Raw genomic sequence first — 19,030 nt, forward strand, 5'->3', positions numbered from 1 at the left:
CAGTGAATAAATTAAGACATTTGAAACATAAAAAACAACCCTGCATTAAGCTGACAGTTATGATACAAAAAATAATCACGATTTACAATAAATATCGACAATTTTAATATGAAACAAAATTAACAAGATTTATGTCAAATTATTATTCTGAATTATTTACTGGTTTGGATTCAAACTACAAAAATTATTTGTATACATCATATTTCAGCTATAATGATCACCTCTGTCTTTAAAGCAGATAACCCATCTCACAATTACTGATTCGAATGGCACATTATAATGTATAATTTATATTGTGACATTACATAGTTTCACTGTTGTATTGCTGCCCAGTGAAAACCCAAGATAAAGCGGTTGAGTGAATGTACTGTGGACTTTATGAATGAGGGTCATTTTGTCAGAGATGCTATAGAAGGAGAGAATTCCTGCATCGTGATCCACATACACTCCTAGCCTAGAGGAGCTGGACGCTACAATGAATTTAGTCTTTATGTTATTGTGCAGGAATATGTATTTGGGTGGAGAACACAACAATGTCCAGGACTGATTATTATGTCCAAACTTACACTCATTGCCACGTCCCTTCCTGCTAATGCCCTTATAAGACACCGATACACCCAAATGTTCATTCTGAACACAGTCAAACTCCCAGTAACAGTGTCCAGACACACTCTCTCTACACAACACCTGAACTACAGAATCAAATCTGTCTGGATGAGCAGGATACAGCTGGTCTGTATAAGTGCTAGTAATCGTCCTGTTCCTATCAGACAGACTGAGGTTTTTATTAGTTGTGTTTGGATCCACAGTGAACTGATGGAAATCTAAAAAAAAAATATAAGATAATCTTTCTTAGAACAAAAATTTGATTTTATTAGTTACACTACCAGTCAAAAGCTATTGAATAGTAAGATTTTTAATGTTTTTTTTTTTTTTTAAAGTCTCTTCTGCTCACCAAGCCTGCATTTATTTGATCCAACGTACAGCAAAAACAGTAAAAGTTTGAAATATTTTTACTATTTAAAGTAACTGTTTTCTATTTGAATATATTTTAAAATGTAATTTATTCCTGTGCTTTCAAAGCTGAATTTTTAGCATCATTACTCCAGTCACATGATCCTTCAGAAATCATTCTAATATTCTGATTTGCTGAAATTTTCTTCGATGAATATAAAGTTCAGAAGAAGAGCATTTATCTGAAACGGAAATCTTTTGTAACGTTAAAAGTGTCTTTTTCATCACTTTTGATCAATTTAAAGCAGCCTTGCTAAATCAAAGTATTAATTTCTTCCAAAAAAATAAAAAAAAAAAAAAAAAATGATACTGACCCCAAGCTTTTGAATGGTATAGTGTATAATGTTACAAAAGCTTTTTATTAAATGCTAATCTTTGGATCTTTCTTTTCATCAAAGAATCCTGAATGTACTCAGCTGTTTTAAATATTGATGATAATAATAATAATAATGTTTCTTGAGCAGCAAATCAGCGTATTATAATGATTTCTGAAGGATCATGTGACACTGAAGACTGGAGTAATGATGCTGAAAATTCAGCTTTGATCACAGGAATAAATTACATTTTAACATATTCAAATGGAAAAAATAAATAGTAAAATATTTTACAATATTACTGCTTTCGCTGTAGTGAATTATTTAAAAAACAAATCTTACTGTTCAAAAACTTTTGACCTTTACTTAAGATCAAGAGGTTTCAGAAATTCCCATTAGGATTTCAAGGGTTAAACTTACATCTCAAGTATTCCTTTCTTGTCTCAAAATCAGGGCCAAGAATTACCTGAATGTGTTGCACTAGGAAAACCAAAAGATGTTTAATTCTCACGTTGAGAGAAAAATACATACTAAACGCTGAATGAACATCAATGAATGTCTAATCATTTACCTGTTCCAAATATGTTGTCTATCGCCTCTATGCAGTAGTCCTTTATTTGGTCTCTGAGTTTAGAGACAGATTTCCCAACTTCATCAAAAGAGACAGCAGAACTGATGATGATTCTGGGGAATTTTGAAGATCCAGTGAGTGAGAGGGACTGGAAACTCTACACAAACAACAAATGAAACCAAAATACTTGACGAAAAAAGTAAAATTCCTTAATTTGAAGAACAGCTCTTTTCTATACAACAACATAACTCATCATGGGAATGACTGCCATGACCCAATTTTGATTCTGTTACCTGAAGCAAATGGATGTGATCATCTGTGCCTGAAAGCTGCTCCAGTTCAGCCTTCTTCCTCCTCAGATCTGCAATCTCCTGCTTCAGCCACTCCAGTCGTTCTTCAGCTTGACCTACTGAAGCTTTTTCCTGAGCTCTGATCATCTGTGTCACCTCAGAGCGGCTTCTCTCAATGGAGCGGATGAGATCAGTGAAGATTTTCTCAATGGCCCCCACCATTGCCTGCGCAGAGCGCTGTTGGACAGATATCACAATCATTGAGAAAGTCCTTCCGCACTTGAAAAGTCTCAGACTTCTTTTAACAGTCAACAGTTGTTCTCCTACTGCAGACTCACCTTATGAGACTCCACAGTCTCGATCAGTTCCTGAAGCTTCATCTCTTTCTTCTGGATTTTCTGCTGAATTGTTTTCTGCATTTCCCTGAAATGATCCTGTCAGATAAACAAATCACCACAGAAGCTTAAACAGAATATCACAAGATCATAACGTAAAATGCTGAATTTGAAATCAGTGTTATTTTTTATGACCGAGTACACTGTAAAAAAGAATTTGAGTCAACTTAAAATAATTTGTAACCTGGCTGCCTTAAAATTTTAAGTTCGATCAACTCAAAAAAAGTTTATTCAGTTTGAAATGTTAAATTATACTAAGTGACAACTTAGATATTTGAGTTGAATCAACTTAAAATTTTAAGGCAGCTGGGTTACCCATCTGTTAAGTTTAGCAAACACAAATATCTAAGTTGTTACTTAGTACAACTTAACATTTCAAGTTGACTAAACTTATTTTAGTTGACTGAACTTAAAATTTTAAGGCAGCAGGGTAACAAATTATTTTAAGCTGACTCAACAAATTGTGTTTTTTATTTTTAACAGTGTAGGTTGTAGCACCCACACATTGTGAATGGATTTTTTTTATATATTATTAATGTTTTTCAAAAGTTATATAAATGTTAGAACTAGGGATGTAACAGTATTATCAATATCGTAGTATCGCGATAGCAAAACTGTCTCGATATCATCATGCCCACATGACGATATGAAACATAGGTCTTCCGGGAAAAAAAGTGTAGTTTTTAAAATATAACTTCTTATTCTAACATAAAAGGTCTTTAAAGTTGTGTTTTGGGCACTTATGCTTTGGCACAGTATCTGTCAAACGAACTAAAACCAAAAGCACAATATGGCTTAATTCCTTCATCAAGTGTGTTTTTGCTGTGCATTTCAAAGCGAAGCGCGCACTTCGTTCAGGCGATCAACTCATGATCCGGTATTTTCTGCACTTCAGAACGCAGTGAACTTGTTTATTGCATCTGCTGTGAGTTCAGCCATAGAATACCCAAGACTTGTCACTCGTATAGTTTTGAATGGGGAAAGACGCAACGCTCATTATGGCCGCGAATCCCCGCCTTCTTAATGAAAGAGCCAATCATTGACTAGTAAAGTCAGCGCGTCACTGCAGCTGCCGTTAGAAGTCAGCGTTCTGAAGCGTGTGCTTAGTGCTGCGCATGCGCACTGGCTGATCACGCCTGAAAAATAAGCTTTTTTTAAAGCTATTGGAATATAAGGTATATTTATGAGGCAGTTTGTAGTCAGATTTCATTGGTTATTTCAAATATGAATCTTAACTGTGAGCTTGGTGAACAGTTTTCTGCCTGAGAGGCGTTTCAAAGATGACTGCCGAGTGAAATACCTTGCCTGTAGTTTGAATTGCTGACAAATGGTGGTTTAAACGGGTAACGCTACTGCAGTCCAAATTCAAAATATGTCTTTCAAGTGTAGAAATTACGAAATAAATATTGTAATTTCCCTACTCTAAAGCAAAATAATCTACTTATGAAATATCAATTTTCATTTACAGCGCAATTGTTTTACAATATATCGCTATTACTGTTACTGTTATTATTATTTTATTCTAATTTGTTTTGCTTCCTAAAACACCAGTGTGAATGTAATATAGACTGCGACAGTATATCACAAATAAAAAGAGGGTTGAGTCCCCTTTAAAGTTCAGGTACAAGTCAATTAACTGAACATGGGTTGGAGATCTTAATTTTAAATTTTAAATCTCAAAGTGTATTAAATAGTTAACTTTAAAATGTACAAAATTTACATATTTTTCCAAGTCTTCGTTTTGTCTTTTTTCTCTTTTAAATATCACAATATATATTGTATCGTGGACTTCATATCAGTTTGTGAGATTTTGATATCGTTACATCCAGTGTTTGAATTGTGTCAAAGCTCTTGGGGGGTCCTCCCAACCCCCTTTTTATTTATTTAAGTGATTTCTACCTTCTGTGGGCTTTTTTTTTATCTGTGCATTATGTTTTGTGTCAAATTCTTATATTTAATCAATAAAGTTACTTAGACTAATAAGACATTTTAGGCTGTTACCACACAAATAAACTCATATATCAATATAGAGGAAACACAATATACAAACTCATATATCAATATAGAGGAAACACAAACGCTGGCATTTAGATGTATTTATCCACTGTTTAATGCAGTACATTAATGCATTTAACCTGCGGTTGCAAATGCATGAATAATGTTTTAATATTTTAATCCTAAAACTTTGAATGCTGACATTTGAAATTATTTAAGAAAAAAAAAAATAAATAAATAAATAAATAAATGAAAAGGTTTAACTACTTTAACTACTTTAAATTCAGGAACGAAACACCATCATGTTATTTAGAGATGCAAAACAGTGATGTGGCTGTGTTTGGAATGATTTTTTTGTTGGCGAAATAGAGCAAAAATAGGCAATATGGTGTCTAAATCATAAGTCTCTTAATGTTAACTTCTACTTTACTGAACTGCTGTATAAAATCAATATCACATTTGTGATTTTTGCAAAAAAAAACAACAACAACTGAATTTTGGGAAAATTAATTTTATTAGACTGAATCACGCAGTGAAAGAACGACTCTAGCTAGTGTTTAAGCACTCATACCTCTTCCTATAATCAGTGAAGCTGTCCATACACTGTATGATAAATAAATCTCTTACTTACATAGTTTGTACATCTGCACTTTGTTGCTTATGATGAGGGAAATCACGAGTTTGAGTCTGAACAAAACTCCAGGTTTCAGCAATGACTGTTCTGAACGTTTTATTGAAAAACCCGGGGGCCCCCCAAGTATATCTTTTTGGGTGTTATGGGGGGTCCCTTAATGCTTATGGGAGGTCTGGGACCTCTTCATACCTGCATATTAGTCTTTTCTTCAGCAACGGATACAGTCTCGTGGTTTCTGTGTTCATCCATCGTGCACTGAATGTATTTACATTTCTGGTCAGTACAACAAAAAAGCTCCAGAATCTTGTTGTGTTTTTGGCAGATCATCTCCTTCAGTCGTCCAGTGGCATCGATCACTTTGTGTCGTTTACCAGGGTGAAACTCCTCATGACGATTAAAATGAGTTTGACAGTACGAGTTCAGACACACCAGACAGGACTTGAGCGCATTGTTTTTCCGTCCAGTACAGACGTCACACTACACATCTCCAGGTCTGGTGGGAACAGCATCTTGGAATTCAGTCTTCTTCACTTTCTCCAGCATTTCAGCAAGCATCACATTCTTGCCTAAACCGGGTCTCTGCGTGAAGGTCTTTCTGCACTGTGGACATCTGTAGGTTCCCATCTAATCATCCTGATTCCAATGGCTTGTAATGCAGCTCATACAGTAACTGTGTCCACATGGGATGGTCACTGGATCCCTAAGGAGGTCCAGACAAATTGGACAGACGAACTGGTCCTGAGCTACTGAAATTCTGGCTTTTGCCATTTCACACACATACAGAGCAACGACAGTGAAAACAGCTTAGCTTCTACTTCTCTGAACTGTTCTCAGTTTATACTGTACTTCTTATATATTTTATGATTGAGGAAATAGATTTATTTTGTAGGGTGTGACTTGCTGTAAGGCAGTTTTCAAAAATGTGGATCTACAGGACAGTGTAATGGGTTAGTGAACATACTGTATGTATCAAACTCAACACAGTAGACATCATGTGCATGTTAGTGACCTGAAGTATCTGAAGCATTTCACATGTGGTTGGATTAGATCCAAAGGAAAACAACAATGGATGTGTAACATGGCTACAGTGATCTCTAAAATATGTCTTTTTGAAAAGGTGCAGGTGAAAAAGGAGTGAAGGTGAAGCTAACCAAGCCGTCTGAGCCAAGCAAATCAAATTATCATTAATACAGACTTTACCAGCTGTGTGGACAAAAAGTGTGAAAAGACAGCAGGTGTCTGTGGCTAAGTAAGAGAAAGGAGCAGAAGATTGGATTAATAAATGTGACCCTGGACCACAAAACCAGTCATAAGTGTCAACTTCTCAAAATTGAGCTTTATACATCATCTGAAAGCTGAATAAACAAGCTTTCCATCAATGTATGGTTTGTTAGGATAGAACAATATTTGGCCGAGATGCAGCTATTTTAGTATGTGGAATCTGAGGGTGCAAAAAAATCTAAATATTGAGAAAATCGCCTTTAAGATTTTGAAATTAAAGTTTTTCAAATTAAGTTCTTTGCAAAGCATATTACTAATCAAAAATTAAGTTTTGATATATTTACAGTAGGAAATTTACAAAATATCTTCATGGAACATGATCTTTACTTAATTTTGTAATGATTTTTGGCATAAAAGAAAAATCTATAATTTTGACCCATACAATGTATTTTAGACTATTGCTACAAATATACCCCAGCGACTTAAGACTGGTTTTGTGGTCTAGGGTCACAAATATTTTTAGAAATGCAGAATTCAGTCACAGTTCCCAGAAAAACAGCAAATTTTAAATATGACTTTGTTGGTTTAACTTAAGTTTTAAAAAGGCACAGTTCTCTATTACATTTATATTAACACTTCTCATGTGACTGGCGTCACAGTGCTTCTGACGAATGTTTCAAATGCCTTTTGGTTCTGGAAAGAGTTTCTGCATTTTTAAAATGTTGTGTAGACATCGCCCTACATTTGATCTAAAATCATTTCTCAAATGTGTTTACATGTGATGTAGAGAAACAAACATACACACAAAAAACGTGCATACACCTCTCTTTTAGATGTGAAATCTAAATAAAAAAAAAAAACACATCACAAATTATCTTGAAATTATGCACTGCTGCAGTCAATATACTTGAGAGTGGTGAGCGGCAAGAATTGCTTAGATGTCCAAATACTTGCATACAACTCTGCCACAAAGAAAAGTGTGTACGCTTGCTAACTAAGTTTTTGAATTCAAATAATGGGGTTTAAAAAAGAATTACCTAAAATGGAGACCTGTCTCACTTTTTTTTCCATAAAACAAAAAAAAAAAACAAAAAAAATTAGAATATCGTGAAAAAGTTCATTTGTTGTTTGTAACTTATTTCAAAAACTGAAACTTTCATATATTCTAAATACATTTTTGTATTTATGAAAGTCAAAAATCCAGTACCTCAAAATATTATTATATTTTCTAAGATCACTCAAAAAACGGATTTGCAAAACAGAAAAGTTCAAGTTCTTACAAGTATGTTAATTTATGCACTTAATACTTAGGTCTGCAGCACAAATTGCAGGAAATTACTTGCTCCTAGCACAAATTACAGCATCAGTGAGGTGAGGAAGTGATCAGTCTGTGGCACTGCTGAGGCACTACTGAGCCTTCAGATTGTCTGTGTATTGTTGGATCGACTGTTTCTCATCTTTCTATTGAGAATATTCCATAGATTCTCTATGGGGTTCAGGTCAGGCATTTTGGCTGGCCAATCAAGCACAGTAATATCATGATCAGCAAACCACTTGGAAGTGGTTTTTGCACTGTGGGCAGGTGCTAAATTCCTGCTGAAAAAGGAAATCAGCATCTCCATAAAGCTTGTTGGCAGATGGAAGCATAAAGTGCTCAAATCTCCTGGTAGATGGCTGCATTGACTTCAGACTTGATAAAACACAGTGGACCAACACCAGCAGACGTTATGGTACCCCAAATCATCACTGACTTCAGAAACTTCACACTGGACTTCAAGCAGCTTGGATTCTGCACTTCTCCAGTCTTCCTCCAGACTCTGGGATCTCAACATGAAATGCAAAATTTACTTTTATCTGAAAAGAGGACTTTGGAGCACTGAGCAACAATCTAGTTCTTTTTCTTAGCCCAGGTAAGATGCTTCTGACGTTGTTTCTGTTTCAGAAGTGGCTTGGTAGCCCTTTTCCTGAAGACGTCTGAGAGTGGTGACTCTTGATGCACTGACTCCGGCTTCATTCCACTCCTTATGAAGCTCTCCCAAGTGTTTAAATCGGCTTTACTTGACAGTATTCTCAAGCTTGCAGTCATCACTGTTGCTTGTGCACCTTTTCCTACCCAATTTCTTCCTTCCAGTCAACATTGTATTTAATATGCTTTGAGACAGCACTCTGTAAACAGCCACCCCTTTCAGTAATGACCTTCTGTGACTTACCTTCTTTGTGGAGGTATCAATGATTGTCTTCTGGATCATTGCCAAGTCAGCAGTCTTCCCCCGTATTGTGGTTTCAAAGAACAAGAGATACCTGGAATTTATACTGTAGGGATGAACATTTAATGAAACTCAAAAGTAAATATTCTAATATTTTGAGATACTGGATTTTTGACTTTCATGAGCTGTACGCTCTAATCATCAAAATTAAAACAAGAAAACTTTTAAAATGTTTTACTTTACATGTAATGAATCTAGAATATATGAAAGTTTCAGGCTTTGAAATAAGTTACAAACAAAAAATGTATTCTAATTTTTTTAGATACACCTGTATACCAGCATTCTGGTTTTCTGATGTACTGAAATGTAGTCTTTTTAAAATGTTTAAACACCAAATGATTATAGTCAACTTCCATTATTTCTGCACTAATTGTGAAATTTGTTAAATAGGTGACTTTCTACAACTTTCTCCCATCTCCCGACTGCATCTCTGGAGCTCAGCCACAGTGATCTTTGGGTTCTTCTTTACCTCTCTCACCAAGGCTCTTCTCCCCCGATTGCTCAGTTTGGCCGGACGGCCAGCTCTAGGAAGGGTTCTGGTCGTCCCAAACGTCTTCCATTTAAGGATTACGGAGGCCACTGTGCTCTTAGGAACCTTAAGTGCAGCAGAAATTTTTTTGTAACCTTGGCCAGATCTGTGCCTTCCCACAGTTCTGTCTCTGAGCTCTTCAGGCAGTTCCTTTGACCTCATGATTCTCATTTGCTCTGACATGCACTGTGAGCTGTAAGGTCTTATATAGACAGGTGTGTGGCTTTCCTAATCAAGTCCAATCAGTATAATCAAACACAGCTGGACTCAAATGAAGGTGTAGAACCATCTCAAGGATGATCAGAAGAAATGGACAGCACCTGAGTTAAATATATGAGTGTCACAGCAAAGGGTCTGAATACTTAGGACCATGTGATATTTCAGTTTTTCTTTTTTAATAAATCTGCAAAAATGTCAACAATTCTGTGTTTTTCTGTCAATATGGGGTGCTGTGTGTACATTAATGAGGAAAAAAAAGAAAATGATTTTAGCAAATGGCTGCAATATAACAAAGAGTGAAAAATTTAAGGGGGTCTGAATACTTTCCGTACCCACTGTATGGCAGTTCGTGTCACGGCAAGCGTTCTACATTCTAATATGTTTTTAAATGCACAATATAAATTTTAACATCTACCTCCACTATTACCCAGTCTAGACTGTAGTGGCCATGTCCGAAAGTCCCAGAATGCCGTGCGTTGCTGACGTCACATGCCCATACTTTATACAAAATTATGTGGAAATACCTGTCTTGGTGAGTATCCTCGACAAAACAAACGTGCCCGTTATTTCCTAAGTGAACATAAATATGGCGTTATTTTAATGACAAATGTCGAGAGCGCACGTAAACGGTTGAAAAATAAATCGGATGTGTATCATTACATTGGCTGCATTGTCTCTTAAAGTGACCGCGCCTAATTTACTAGCTGCTGTCAGTGTCCTTACTGTTAATCCAAGAAATTAAATGAGAGGAAACACTCAATGCTTTTTACTGATTTACTGTGTCGTTTTAACAATTAATTTATATTTAATTTATACAGTGAAGACTACGCAATGCTGTTTTACATTTGATTATTCTGTTTCTGTACTTGGACACTTATAAACTTGAAAAAACTTAAACATTGTTTAATCTTTGTTTTATTTATTTATTAGTGCTATTTACACAATTTCAAACAACCTGGTACAACCTGCAACCTGCAAACCCCAGCTACGGCCCTGCTCATCTATCCTTAATATTAATGACACTGTCAGCCAGTTTAAAACTTTTCGCCCCTCCAGTGAAAAACCTGTGTGAAAAATGTGCGCTCACTGAAACCTTTATTTATTACAGGAACTGTTTTAAGATATAGAAAGGACCAGTTGATTAAACCCAAAACAGTGAATAAATTATGACATTTAAAACATAAAGAAAAAAAAAAAAATCAACACTGCAAGAAGCTAAAAGGGAGAAAAATATCAACCAAAAAATGTAACAAAATTCATATGGTAACATTACACTTTTTCCTCAATTAATTATTTGTTTGTATTCAAACAAAAATTATTTGTATGCATCTTATTATAGTTCACCTGTAATAATCTTCTTTGACTTTAAACAGACCCTTAACCCATCTCACAATTACAAATTTTGAATGGCACATTAACATATGTCAGTGTTGCTGATAAGAAATCTGTATAATTAGGTTGGCTCGAGAAAGTCAACCTACTGATCTGCTATTTAAGCTTTTTATTATTATTCTTCTGAGCCAAATTTCTGAACGCTACTCCTCTTAGAGTTTTCAAACTAGAACCACCAAACTTAGCCCAGATCTTCAGACTGATCTCACTTAGTGTGCTGTCTCTTTTCTAAGTGAACCCACTTATAGTTTTCATAAAATTAAAGATTAAAAATCATAAAAATCCCATAGACTTACATTGACGGAATGTTCAAATGGGCAACACTCTTCAAACTCCAGCTGTCGAAATTCAAACTTAAACTCCCAGAATCGCTTGAGACTAAATCAACACTTCTCTTCTATGTTCTATTTCTAATCAATTCAAACTTCCACTCTAATATTTCTAATCTATTTATCTATCTAGGCAAGCCTAGCAACTAGAATCCTGCTAGTAACATGCTAATCATTCTAACGACATGTCAACAACTTGCTAATCATGCTAGCAACATGCTAATCATGCTTAAAAAATGCTAGTAACTTGCTAAATGTGCTAAAATCATGTTAGCAACATGTTAATAACTTGCTAATCATGCTACCAGCATGCTATTAACATGTTAATCATGCTGGAATCATGCTAGTAACATGCTAATCATGTTAGAAATGTTAACGTTAATAATTTGCTAATTATGCTAACCACATGCTATTAACATGTTAATCATGCTAGTAACTTGCTAATCATGCTTGAAACATGTTAACGACATGCTAATACCTTGCTAATCATGCTAGAAACATGCTAGCAACTTGTTAAACATGTTAGAAACATGTTAGCAACTGGCTCATAATGCTAGAAACAAGCTAGCAACATGCTAATCACACTAAGAACATGCTAACAATTTGTTAATCATGCTAGAAACATGCTAGCAACTGGCTAATCATACTAGAATCATGCTAGAAACATGCTAACAACTTGCTAATTATGTTAGAAACATGCTACCAACCTGCTAATCATGCTAGAAACATGCTAGCAACTTGCTAATCATGCTTGAAACATGTTAACGGCATGCTAATACCTTGCTAATCATGCTAGCAACATGTTAATAACTTGCTAATCATGCTACCAACATGCTATTAACATGTTAATCATGCTAGAATAATGCTAGTAACTTGCTAAATGTGCTAGAATCATGCTAGTAACATGCTCATCATGCTAGAAACATGTTAGCAACATGTTAATAACTTGCTAATCATGCTACCAGCATGCTATTAACATGTTAATCATGCTAGAATAATGCTAGTAACTTGCTAATCGTGTTAGAAACATGGTAGTAACTGGTTAATCATGCTAGAATCATGCTAGTAACTTGCTAATCATGCTTGAAACATGTTAACGACATGCTAATACCTTGCTAATCATGCTAGCAACATGACAGTAACATGCTAATCATGCTAGAAACATGCTAGCAACTTGTTAAACATGTTAGAAACATGCTAGCAACTTGCTAATCACGCTAAGAACATGCTAACAACTTGCTAATCATGCTAGAAACATGCAAGCAACTGGCTAATCATACTAGAATCATGCTAGAAACATGCTAACAACTTGCTAATTATGTTAGAAACATGCTACCAACCTGCTAATCATGCTAGAAACATGCTAGCAAATTGCTAATCATGCTTGAAACATTTTAATGACATGCTAATACCTTGCTAATAATGCTAGCAACTTGACAGTAACATGCTAATCATGCTAGAAACATGCTAGCAACTTGTTAAACATGTTAGAAACATGCTAGCAACTGGCTAATAATGCTAGAAACATGCTAGCAACATGCTAGCAACTTGCTAATCACGCTAAGAACATGCTAGCAACTGGCTAATAATGCTAGAAACATGCTAGCAACATGCTAGCAACTTGCTAATCACGCTAAGAACATGCTAACAACTTGCTAATAATGCTAGAAACATGCTAGCAACTGGCTAATCATACTAGAATCATGCTAGAAACATGCTAATCATGCTTGAAACATGTTAACGACATGCTAATACCTTGCTAATCATGCTAGCAACATGACAGTAACATGTTAATCATGCTAGAAACATGCTAGCAACTTGCTAATCATGCTAGAAACATCTATCTGAAACTGTATTGCCTTCAAAACATTCAAACTTTAACCTTTTAAAACTACTTTAAACTTCAAACTATTTCAGACTGAAAACCATCAAACTTAAACCTTTTTTCTTAAAACTTCTTCAACTCTAAACTTTCTCCGGCTTTCTCAAGCCAACTTAAAGTTTGTCTTATCAAACTTTTTCATCTAGTTTATACTGTGACACTACATAGTTTCACTGTTGCATTTTTCCCAAGTGAAATCCCAGGATAGAGCGGTTGAGTGAATGTGGTGTGGACTTTGTGAATGAGGGTCATTGTGTCAGAGACACTGTAGAAAGACAGAATTCCTGCATCGTGATCAACAAACAATCCTATTCTAGAGGAGCTGGACACTCCAGGGAGTTCAGTCGCTATGTTATTGTGCTGGAATGTACATACGAGGGGAGAGCACATCAATTTCCAAGACTGCTTATTAAATCCAAATCTACACTCATTGCCAGTTCCCTTCCTACTGATGCTCTTATAAGACACTGACACACCAAAACATTCACTCTGATGCCAGTCAACCTCCCAGTAACAGCGTCCAGACACACTCTCTCTACACAACACCTGAACTACAGAATCAAATCTGTCTGGATGAGCAGGATACAGCTGGTCTGTATGAGTGGTAATAATCATCCTGTTCCTATCAGACAGCTGAAGATGTTTATGTGCTGTGTTTGGATCCAGAGTGAACTGACGGAAATCTAAAGAGCATAAAGAGAACATCTTTCATTATTTAGAACATCATCTTGTTTTTATTAAGCATTTAATTATATTTCAGATCAAACGTTTACCAAAAGTTAAACTTACATTTAAGGTATTCATCTCTGTTCTCAAAACCAGGACCAAGAATTATCCTCATGTGTTTCACTAGGAAAATCAAAAGTGATGTTTTAATCTCATGTGGAGAGAAAAGTATGTTCTACATCAATAACACTAAATGAATGTGAATGAGTAAATGAAGGCCTGATAGTTTACCTGTACCAGGTATGTTTTCTATCTGCTCTCTGCAGTAATCCTTTAGTTGGTCTCGGAGTTTAGCAACCGATTTCCTGGCATCATCAAAAGAAAGGCAAGAACTAATGTGGATTCTGGGTAATTCTGAAGATCCAGAGAGCGAGAGAGACTTGAAACTCTACGCAGACAATCAACAGATAACAAACAGAAAGAGTTAACTCAAAAATTAAAATCCCTTAATTTGAAGAACTACCACACAGCGGTTTTTCCTACACAACAACTTAATTCATAATGACCATGACTGTCATGGCCCAGATTCTGTTACCTGGAATAAATGGATGTGATCATCTGTGCGTGAAAGCTGTTCCATCTCAGTGTCTCTCCTCTTCAGATCATTGATCTCCTGCTTCATTCGCTCCAGCTGCTCTTCAGCTTGACTCACTGAATCTCTTTCCTGATCTCGGATCATCTGTGTCACCTCAGAGCGGCTTCTCTCAAAGGAGCAGATGAGATCAGTGAAGATCTTCTCAATGTCCTCCACTGCTGCCTGTGCAGATCGCTGTTCATACACATGTCACAATTACAGAGAAAATGCTTTAGCACTGAAAGTCTCAAACTTCTTTTTCAACCAGTGTCAGTCCTCCCTATGCAAAGTACACAAGTTGCATAGAGCCCTTGAACCACCAGGAGGCCCCCTTGCACTCAAAGATGATTTAATGACTAGGGCTGTGTGATTAATAGAATTTTAGCTTTGTTTTTTAATTTGGCTCCCAATGATTATGTGTCAGAGATTCTTTTTTTAGCACTCTATTGAGATTTATTTGTTATTGCATGGAAATATTTTTGTTTACACCTCTTTCCTTTCCTTTCCTTTAAGTCACATTTCCTTCATAATATCCATATCTGTCAAATCATGTAACATGAGCAGTGCTTGAAGTGGGCTGGTACGGATGGTACACATTACAGGCACTTCTATATAGTACTGCCACTTTTTCATGCATACTGGCACTTCTGACACGTTGCCAGTACTCGGAGGAAAAGTGTCAGTGTCTGGGTGATTAGAAATGACACTATATGTGACCCTAGACCACAAAATCAGTCTTAAGTCGCTGGGGTGTATTTGTAGCAATAGCCAAAAATACATTGTATGGGTCAAAATTATAGATTTTTCTTTTACGCCAAAAATCATTAGGAAATTAAGTAAAGATCATGTTCCATGAAGATTTTTTGTAAATTTCCTACTGTAAATATATCAAAACTTAATTTTGATTAGTAATATACATTGCAAAGAACTTAATCTGGAAAATTTTAATGGCTATTTTCTCAATATTTTGATTTTTTTTGGACCATCAGATTCCATATACTGAAATAGTTTTATCTCGGCCAAATATTGTCCTATCCTAACAAACCATACATCGATGGAAAGCTTATTTATTCAGCTTTCAGATGATGTATAAAGCTTAATTTCGAAAAATTTTCGAAAAGTTTTGTGGTCCAATGTCAAGTCAAATCAATTACTTTATTAATGTAGCTTATTACTTTTAATTACTTTTTGAATACTTTTCTAAATGTCTAATATTTTAAACTGTTAATCTTTATGAAACATTTAAACCAGGCAGATTTAACCTTACAGTAGCACTCAGCACTGAGAACTGTCAGACTTTCAAAATCCTTTATCACTTGAATTAAGATTATAATAAGTAAGGATAACATACATTTTATTTTGCGATAACAACTGGCTGGATGTACATTATCCCACTTATTACACAGCTGCTTGATAGATTATTTAGGTGTTTTGTGTCCAAATAATTAGACACGAAACACGGATCTGAACTGAAATATTTGAACACAAAGCTTCCATGAAGAAATCATGCAGCAAGTTCAAACTAGACTTAAATTTTAGGGATACAGTGCAGTCATACAACTTTTCTTACACAACATTTCACCATGTAAATAATTAAATGGTAGTACTAGTTTGTTATCATGTTATCTTATAATCTATTACAGTGTACAAAAATCTGCGTACAACAGAGCGAGTCCACGATACCAGGATGACAGAATTAAGAAATTGTCCACATAATATTGAATTGAGCTTTAATATTTTATTAGGTAACCAAACGCAAAGCTTCCACCAAGAAAAACTATCAAGCATATAGCACCGACTTAAGTTACCCTGAATGAGTCTGAGTTATTAGCTTTTACCAGTTGTTATCGGGGAATAACATATCTTGGAATGTCATGAGTGACCAATCAGAATCAAGCATTCCACAGAGCCATGTAATAATTTAATTTAAAGCACAGCCACCACAAATTCAGACTTTTTTTTTTAAAGGCTTTTTATGCCTTTTATTGTGATAGGACAGTAGAAAGATGACAGGAAAGAACTGGGAGGAGAGAGGGGAGCAGGATCAACAAAGGACCTCAAGAGGGGATTTGAACTCGGGTCGCTGTGAGCGCAGTTGCGCTATATGTCGACGCGCTAACCACGAAGCTACTGGCGCCGACGCCACAAACTCAGACTTAACAGCTCTTATTTGCTTTGAGATCATTGTGAGGTTAATAGTTTAATAGTTATGATACTGGGTTTGAAATTGAATGTTTGCATAGTTATGACAGAAAACACTGGCATCTAATAATGCTTTAGAAAAAACAATTAATCTTAAAAAAAAAAAAAAAAATATGCATAAACCCAAATAGGAAATAAAACACTTATCGAATAAGCATGTGTCCTATTCTGTGTCCTAAACTCCTGAAACAATGGTGTCTCATTTTAAAACAGTCAATGCAATTTATGAAGGAAGTCAATTAAATCTGTAAGTGGGGGTGTGTGTGTGTGTGTGTGAAAAAATTCAGATGTAACCCCCTTTGTAATCACTGGCATTTCTCAAAAATAACTGTAATTTAATTACACATTTTTCTCAGTAAACTGTAACTAAGTGGAGTCGGTATAGTACTGTACTTAAGTACACTTTTTGAGTATCTGTGCTTGAGAATAATTTTTTTCTGGATACTTATTACTTCAATTTCACTACATTTGAAAGGCAAATATTGTATTTTATCACTCCACTACATTCTATCAAGGTCCTTGAAGTAGAAAGTCGTTACTATGTACCAGCTTTGAAAGTCAGTGCATTATTTTTTTTCTTTTCTAAAATGTGTTTTTGTTTTTTGTTTTTTTTTGGGACAGTCTATCAGTAAATCACTGTTACGTGAATTTCATTTTTATGTCAAATAAATCTGTTGCTGTTTTGCTTTTTTGATTAGCAGTGTTGTTGTTGTGAAGTTATACAGCTACAGTTGTGTTGCTGGATTTTATAGCAGGTTTGATTTTTTCCTTCTCAGTCTGTATTTACTGCAATTTCACTGTCCACTGCCAGAGCTGTGTGAGATCACTGTCATGCTGCTTTTGTGGGGTGGATACAATTTTGTTAAATAAAATTATTATTATTTTTGTCAGCTCACTTTTTCATTTGTTTTTAACATTCTAATAGCTCTTTACTCCAAAGCTATTATTATTATCAGTAGGTGTAATGTATTGTAAGTTGCTTTAGAGGCATAAGGTATGCAAGTATTACATACATCAAATAATAAATCAGTGCACTGACATAAAAAAGAAAATTTACTTTTGGCACTTACGTACTTTATATGCAAGTACTTAAGTAAAAATCTGTCTTCACAACTATCACTTGGATGGGTGAAATGCAGAGCACAAATTCTGAGTATGGGACACCATACTTGGCTATACGTCAAGTCACTTTTTTGTTTTGTTTTTTTAATGTAAATCTAGGACCGGCACGGCTTTCAGCTCTCAACAGTTGCTCCTCTTCCTCAAACTCACTCTATAAGACTCCACAGCCTCTTTCAGTTCCTGAAGCATCGTCTCTTTCTTCTGGATTTTCTGTTGGATTGTTCTCTGCATGTCCCTCAAATGGTCCTGTCAGATAACAAAATGACCACAGAAACTTAGAAATGGAATATAACATCATTATGTAAATTACTGAATATGAAATCAGCATTACTTTTTATGTTTGAGTAGGCTGTAGCACTGGAAAAGTTCTGTGAATGGAAAATGTGAAGTTTCCCTTTTCTCTCTGAGCAACATATGTGCTACAGACCGAACTTTTGTTTACATAGTTTAATAACAGGCATTCTGTTTAATGTCAATGTCACTTCATACCTGCATCTTAGTCATTTCTTCGGCAGCTGATACAGTCTCATGGTTTCTGTGTTGATCCATCATGCAGAGAAAACAAATAAACTGCTGGTCAGTGCGACAGAAGACCTCCAGAAGCTTATCGTGTTTTTGGCAGATCATCTCCTGCAGTCGTCCAGTGGCATCGATCACTTTGTGTCGTTTACCAGGATGAAACTCCTCATGACGTTCGAAATGAGTTTGACAGTAAGAGTTCAGACACACCAGACAGGACTTGACCGCATTGTATTTCCTTCCAGTACAGACATCACACTGCACATCCTCAGGTCCTGCGGTAACAGCAGCTTGGAGTTCAATCTTCTTCACTTTCTCCACCATTTCAGCGAGCATCACGTTCTTGCCTAAATCGGATCTCTGCGTGAAGGTCTTTCTGCACTGTGGACAGCTGTAGATTCCCATCTGATTATCCTGATTCCAACAGCCTGTAATACAGCTCATGCAATAACTGTGTCCACATGGGATGGTCACTGGATCCTTAAGAAGATCCAGACAAATCGGACAGACGAACTGGTCCTGAGCTACTGAAATTCTGGCTTCTGCCATTTCGCACACGTACACACAGAGCGACGACACTGAGAACAGCTTAGTTTCTATTTCTCTGAAACTTTCTTATTCTGCAATGTACTTCTAACTGACTGAACGTTTGAGAAACCAGTTTATTCAGTATGCTTACTGGAAGGCAGTTTTTGGTTTTCAGAAATGTGGATATACAGGACAGTGTGTTGGATTAGTGAGCACACTGTTCATGTCAGTGACCTGAAGAATCAGAAGCATTTGACACAGAAACAGGAAGAATGTGGTTGGATATTGCAGACTTCAATTTTGAAAC

At 35.8% G+C, this 19,030-nt stretch overlaps 1 protein-coding gene and 1 pseudogene across 1 annotated transcript; both read right to left on the reverse strand.

Moving 5' to 3' along the window:
• Positions 1–288: 288 nt before the first annotated feature.
• Positions 289–5,981, reverse strand: LOC127175669 (tripartite motif-containing protein 16-like protein; annotated as a pseudogene).
• Positions 5,982–13,170: 7,189 nt separating this feature from the next.
• On the reverse strand, positions 13,171–18,744 carry LOC127175387 (tripartite motif-containing protein 16-like). The gene is made up of 6 exons (XM_051126430.1): positions 18,166–18,744; positions 17,827–17,922; positions 14,314–14,547; positions 14,016–14,166; positions 13,842–13,901; positions 13,171–13,735 (listed from the first exon to the last, which is right to left on the reverse strand). The coding sequence occupies exons 1-6, from the start codon at positions 18,742–18,744 to the stop codon at positions 13,200–13,202; spliced, it is 1,656 nt and encodes a 551-aa protein (XP_050982387.1). The 3' UTR covers positions 13,171–13,199.
• Between the last annotated feature and the right edge of the window lie 286 nt (positions 18,745–19,030).

The sequence above is a fragment of the Labeo rohita genome, chromosome 13 (genome assembly GCF_022985175.1).
Source record: "Labeo rohita strain BAU-BD-2019 chromosome 13, IGBB_LRoh.1.0, whole genome shotgun sequence".
NCBI classification, from domain to species: Eukaryota; Metazoa; Chordata; class Actinopteri; order Cypriniformes; family Cyprinidae; genus Labeo; species Labeo rohita.